Below are 5,919 nucleotides of genomic sequence, written 5' to 3'. Positions count from 1 at the left end.
AAACTTTTGGGCACAACTGCATTATGCAATTTAACTTCATATCATGATTCGACTTCTATTTTATTTACATCTAGCTTACGTCTGGAGCAAAAAAAAAAGATTAACTCCAACATGTACGTAAATAAACATTACGTTGTTTTTTTTTTTAAAAAAAAAGAAAAAGAATGACGCAATACATCAGTTCAACATAGCCTTCGGACAATCTTGACAATGGTGTCACTGATGCCATTCGGCATTTCCGTCACAAATACATCAAGCATGAAGTCACCAGCCTTAACATTCAATCTGAACTAAGTCAGACAAAATTCCTGTGATTCCTAAATAGGGTAGATAAGCCAATCGCACACATTCACATAGCGTTCTTGAGGTAAACCGAGAGTCATCAGAGTCATCACCTACTTTTAATGTTTTCACAGATAGGCCTTGGGTGGATTCGTTTATTTTTAGGGTTAATTTGATATGCAAAGAGGCAGTTATTATGGCAAAAAAAAGAGCAAAAAAAAAAGATTCATAACACCATGCTTGACCAATTTTGTTACCAAACATCTTTTCTGTGTCAAATACATTACTGTGTCTTCGTCAATATGTCATCTTTTATAGTGAACTGTATATTTTCTTCATAATTTTTTAGGCTATATAGGAAAGTGGCACTGTAAAAGGCTTTCTGAAGATTGGGAATCTTTCTGAGGGCAGGTGTGTGTGTGCACACACAGTTGGACTAAATTTTACCTTTTACCTATGTTTTCATATTTAGCAACATGTGTTTTCATTCCAGGTTTATGTACAATATGTCCACACAGTCAGGAACCAACAGGAGTTAAACTATGTATTATGTGATGTTCCATCCTTCCATCCGTCTTCTATACCGCTTTATCCTTTTCAGGATCACGGGGAACCTGGAGTCTATCCCAGGGAGCATCGGGCACAAGGCGGGGTACACCCTGGACAGGGTGCCAATCCATCATAGGGCACGATCACATACACACTCACACACCCATTCATACACTACGGACACTTTAGACACGCCAATCAACCTACCATGCACGTCTTTGGACTGGGGGAGGAAACCGGAGTACCCGGAGGAAACCCCCGCAGCACGGGGAGAACGCCGCACACACAGGGCCACGGTGGGAACCGAACCCCCGACCCTGGAGGTGTGAGGCCACCGTGCGCATTATGTGATTTTCTATTTATTATTTATTTACACTTATGGTTATATGTATTTCATCCTTACAGTTAAAAAACATTACCATTGAATCAAAAGGTAGAGATAGTGCTTATTGGTACACTCACTGGTTTCTGACTTTTCAGTCACCCAAACACATACAGTGTAATGTTATGTTATAATGTTATTTTTTAAAATGTTATACAGTGCAATGTGAATTATTTATTTTTAATATGTAAAGATTAAGCAGCCTGTCAGCATCTTTAATCAGTATGATGTACGACTGAGGTTCAAGTATTCAGGTGATTAGCTAGCTACACGACTGGGGTGCAATTACATTTGTAAATCATTTTACACAACTGAATACAAGAAAACATACATTAAATAAAATATATAAAATGTGATAACCCATCTCAAGGTCTCTTAAGTGGCCGTTTTGCTTCGAATGAGTGACAGGGTTGAGGTTTTTCAGCAAACAATCTGGTTAGCTAGCATCCATGCTAACGGCATGAGGACATTGAGGACATTGTATATGATTTACTTAAATATATTTTAATTGCTATTAATAACAATAAAAATTAAAATTAATCTATACTTTAAATTGAATAATAAATCTATCATTTGATTTTATCAGTCAATGTCTCAAACTAATAATTTTTTATTTATTTTTTTTAAACACCTTGCTGGAATATTCCACAGCATGGAATGTGCATTTTCCATAAAGTCATGGAAATGGAGGCTTCGAGAATGTAATAAAGATGTTAAAAAAAAAATGAGATATTTACACATTAAATATACTTATACGATATTATATTTTGAAATATTAGGCACTATTACAAGGTAAAGTGCGGTGGCCTGGGAACGTTGTTGTGAAGGATACGTGTAAAATGTCATGTACGTGTATGTAAATGATTTATCCCAGTGCAAAACAAAATGGCGCCTCAATCGTGGAATGACGATTGCTTCCACTAGCCAGCTTGCTAACTGTCTAAATGTAAAATTTCTGGTTATTTATGAAGAAAGTGTGAAGCCTCCCAAACAGGAAGACGCCAAAACTCGCACGTTGTTCATCACGTTGGACTAATTAACCGGTTTGGTTACTATATAGGGCACCACACACACGCATACACACACATCGAAAGAGAACAAACCTGTCAGTCAGGCCTCGGTGCGTCACGTTGAACCGGTACAAAAGCACTCGGTGTTTCTCAAATCACAGCACAAACTCGTTCCTCGGCAGGGAGAATCAGCTCCGTCCGCTTCCGACATGTTTTCTCTGGTCACTTGCGGCGTGCTAGTTGGAATAGTGTACCTGACTTTAGTGAACACCTTATTTAAGAAGTCGAAATGTACAGGCGCGAGACAAATGATTGGGAAAACGGTCCTAATTACCGGTAAGTCTTCATTTATTTCCCATTTCTTGAGACGGGTTTGACGAGTTCTCAGTCAGAGTTCACCAGGGGTTAGTCCAAAACACGTTAAATTCTTAGCAATTATCCTTGCTGTGAAAAAAAAATGGCTTGTAATGGTTTTAATGGTTATTGTATTGGTTTTAATGGAAACGTTAACAGTCCCTGTGGGTCTCGACTGGTAATTTTGTTGCTTTCTATTGGTGGTATGTTATATCTTGTGACCTGTAATGGTTAGCAGATGGTTTGTAATGGTACTTGTAGTGGAAACCATTAGAATTTCTGTGATGGTTTCGTTCCTTTCAAGCATGGATGTTGATGAAAGATTAGCATCAAGATAGATTTAATAATAAAGTGTGTTTCTAGTCTTTCTACCAAGTCACCACACCACACCACACTACATGGCCTTGGTACCGTAAACTTCCATAAGGTCCATAATGGACTCTCGTAATTAGTACTTCTGCTTTGTTCAGCATGTATAAAGACACATTTATGGCTAGACGGTCAGAATGACTAAGTGTTTATACCTTCCTCAGGTGGTAATACTGGTATTGGCAAAGCCACAGCGATGGAACTTGCAGGTCGGGGCGCAAGAGTGATCCTGGCTTGCAGGAACCAAAAGAAAGCCGAAGCCGCCATCAGCGATATTAAAAAGGTAAAGGCGCTTCTCGCTGTTCACTTTGAATGGTCCATTTAGAAGAAGACAAAGCAGCGGATGAGCCTGTTTTTATTTCCAGGTGACTAGGAGTACTGATGTAGTGTACATGCAGCTCGATCTGAGCAGTCTGAAATCGGTGCGTTCCTTCGCCGAGACCTTCCTGAAGATGGAATCCAAGCTGGATGTACTTATTAACAATGCAGGTAAAATGTGGTTTTGCTGACGCTAAATATCAGAACACTCCAAGGCTAGTGATGAGAGGGTTGTGAGTTCGAACTGCTAGACTTGACACTGGGTCTTGAGTCAGGCTAAGTTGCGACAAGATTTCAACAATTGTTAAATGAAAGGACGCTATTTCGTCTCCAGGTCTTGTAGCGGACGGTCGAACTGAAGACGGGTTTGGTATCGAGTTTGGTGTCAACCATCTTGGCCACTTCCTGCTGACGTGCCTCTTGCTGGACAGGCTTAAGGAGAGCCCCGGAGGCCGTGTGATCACCCTGTCCTCGATGGCTCATCAATGGGGCAAGATCGACTTCGATGCACTGGTCACCAGCAAAGACCTGGGTAGTGGGAGATACAGCTGGCAGTTCTTTCAGGCCTACTGCAACAGCAAGCTTTGCAATGTTCTCTTCACGCATGAGCTGGCTAAGAGGCTGAAAGGTACTAATGTCACCTGCTACAGTGTTCACCCTGGTAAGTCCCTGGAAAATGAATCAGTGTTTGATGACAACGTCAATTTGCTCAGTGTTTTGATAGTCATGTTCCATGAGATTGGATTCTCTCAGCAAGAATCTTAAGATATACAGCCAATTAAACCAGTTCACATTTCTTCAGTTCCTAACATACCTAAGCCAGGCTATCAACATTGTACGGGCTTTTTATTTATTTATTTATTTTTAAACTTGTCTTCAGTGTGTTTTGTACTATAACCTTGACTTTCGAACAGGATAGACAACCCTAAAACATCAAGCATGAACTCTCATTCAACCCTAACAGGTATTGTGAAAACCGAGCTCTCCCGTCACGTCAGTCTCTGGCAGAAGGCGTTCATTGAACCGGTATCCTGGCTGCTGTTCCTGGACCCGAAGACTGGCGCCCAGACGACCCTCCACTGTGCTCTACAGGAAGGCATCGAGCCCCTCAGCGGGCGCTACTTTTCTTGCTGCGCCGTGCAGGAACTGAGCGCCAAAGCCAGAGACAGTTCCGTAGCCAAGAAGTTGTGGGACGTGAGTGAGAAGTTATGCGGGCTCTCCTAAACCCGACAGAAGAGAACTGTGAAAACTTGCAGCCTATGAGACTTGAACCAGTTTCCAGTCATTTAAATGTTCTGAAAGTATGAAAAGTTTTAAGACTGTGATTTTGAGTTAGTTTATGGTCGCATTAAATACATTCTAGAGGATGTTGAAACGCACAATTCGTTGCATTTTGGGCACTTTTTGCTCTTCCATATCCGATTCAGCAAGGGCACGGTGTTAAGTTTGATACGTTGTGCATTTTATAAACTGTTGCTTTTGACTTATTGTAATAAAATCTGTTTAAAGTGTGCTTTAAAACCCATCGGTGTTCCTGTAAGAACCCACGTCAAACCGTCAATGCCGTGTATCGATATTTTATTTAAGTGGCAGATTATTCGCTATCTTTTAAATTCGGTGAAATAGATTTCTCTTTTATGTTGGGTTTTTTAAATTTATTTTATTTGAACTCTATCTACAATATGTACACTGTAGACAGCACTTGTTTAACTTATTCGACTGAGTTGGGAACCGAAATCGCACACGATGCAAAACACTCGGTGATCTTTGTGTAGGTTACTTCAGTTAGACACCCTTGTTTTCTGTCAGAAATCTAGGTGTGAGCTTTTTAAACACCACTAACATACCTAGTAGCAAGCTTACAAGCCTTTCTGGTTCTCGTGATTGACACCATTGGCTTCGAGCAACATTCTGCACGTGTGCGTATTCCATGTGCGTCTGGGGCGAGAAACAAAATCGCAGGTCTCTGTGTCAGAGATTTACAAGCCTCAAAATTCTACACAGAACCACTCCTGAGGTTCAACTCGGGTATGTTACTGGGGGCTAGAGCTCCACGCATTGTAAAAGGCTTTCTAATTCAGGTCATGTTGCTCGTGCGTGTCGCTAGTAGAAATAATTGGCTACTGTGTAACATCTAAATGTATTTTAACAGTACATTTGTCCTTTTAGTTGTAAAGTGGGTGGTCCTATTCTGGGGGGAGGTCTTCGACTTCAACCTCAACCAATCAGAAGACTAATGTTGGTGGTCCCAAGCAAGCTCATGTTAACCTGGTGAAATGAGTTAGATCTGAAACAAGTTAGGTCTTGCTTATGCTGTTTTGTTGAGTTCTGTGTGAGTCTTCTAGCTGGCATAAATTCTTAATCAGATAGATGTCAATCAAGGTGCTCATTAGAATATTAGGCCACACCTTCGGTTGGATCACTCAAACCTTTCATCTTTATCCTGGTCAGGGTCCTGGTGGTCGAGGAAAACTGGATGTGAGGGGGGAATACACACTGGATGGGGCACCAGGCCATCGCAGGGCTCAGCTTACACTATATAAGTAAAACAATAAGACAGTAAAAGCAGCAAACAGCAAAAGTAACATAGCAGGATCTTTTTGTACTGGATATCATCCAGATACTTGACAAATCTTTCCATGAGGGTGGCTTAGA

The 5,919-nt window shown here is 40.9% G+C and overlaps 1 protein-coding gene across 1 annotated transcript; it reads left to right on the top strand.

Annotated features, from left to right (window-relative positions):
• Positions 1 to 2,124: 2,124 nt before the first annotated feature.
• LOC128620376 (dehydrogenase/reductase SDR family member 13) lies at positions 2,125 to 5,029 on the top strand. Its single transcript, XM_053645323.1, has 5 exons — positions 2,125 to 2,559; positions 3,111 to 3,229; positions 3,312 to 3,435; positions 3,599 to 3,925; positions 4,229 to 5,029. Exons 1-5 carry the CDS (start codon positions 2,433 to 2,435, stop codon positions 4,486 to 4,488), a joined length of 957 nt encoding a protein of 318 aa, XP_053501298.1. The 5' UTR covers positions 2,125 to 2,432; the 3' UTR covers positions 4,489 to 5,029.
• Positions 5,030 to 5,919: the final 890 nt, after the last annotated feature.

This window comes from Ictalurus furcatus, chromosome 16 (genome assembly GCF_023375685.1).
Source record: "Ictalurus furcatus strain D&B chromosome 16, Billie_1.0, whole genome shotgun sequence".
NCBI lineage: Eukaryota > Metazoa > Chordata > Actinopteri > Siluriformes > Ictaluridae > Ictalurus > Ictalurus furcatus.
Note: the sequence above shows the minus strand (reverse complement) of the source record. Positions and strands in the feature narration are given on the sequence as shown.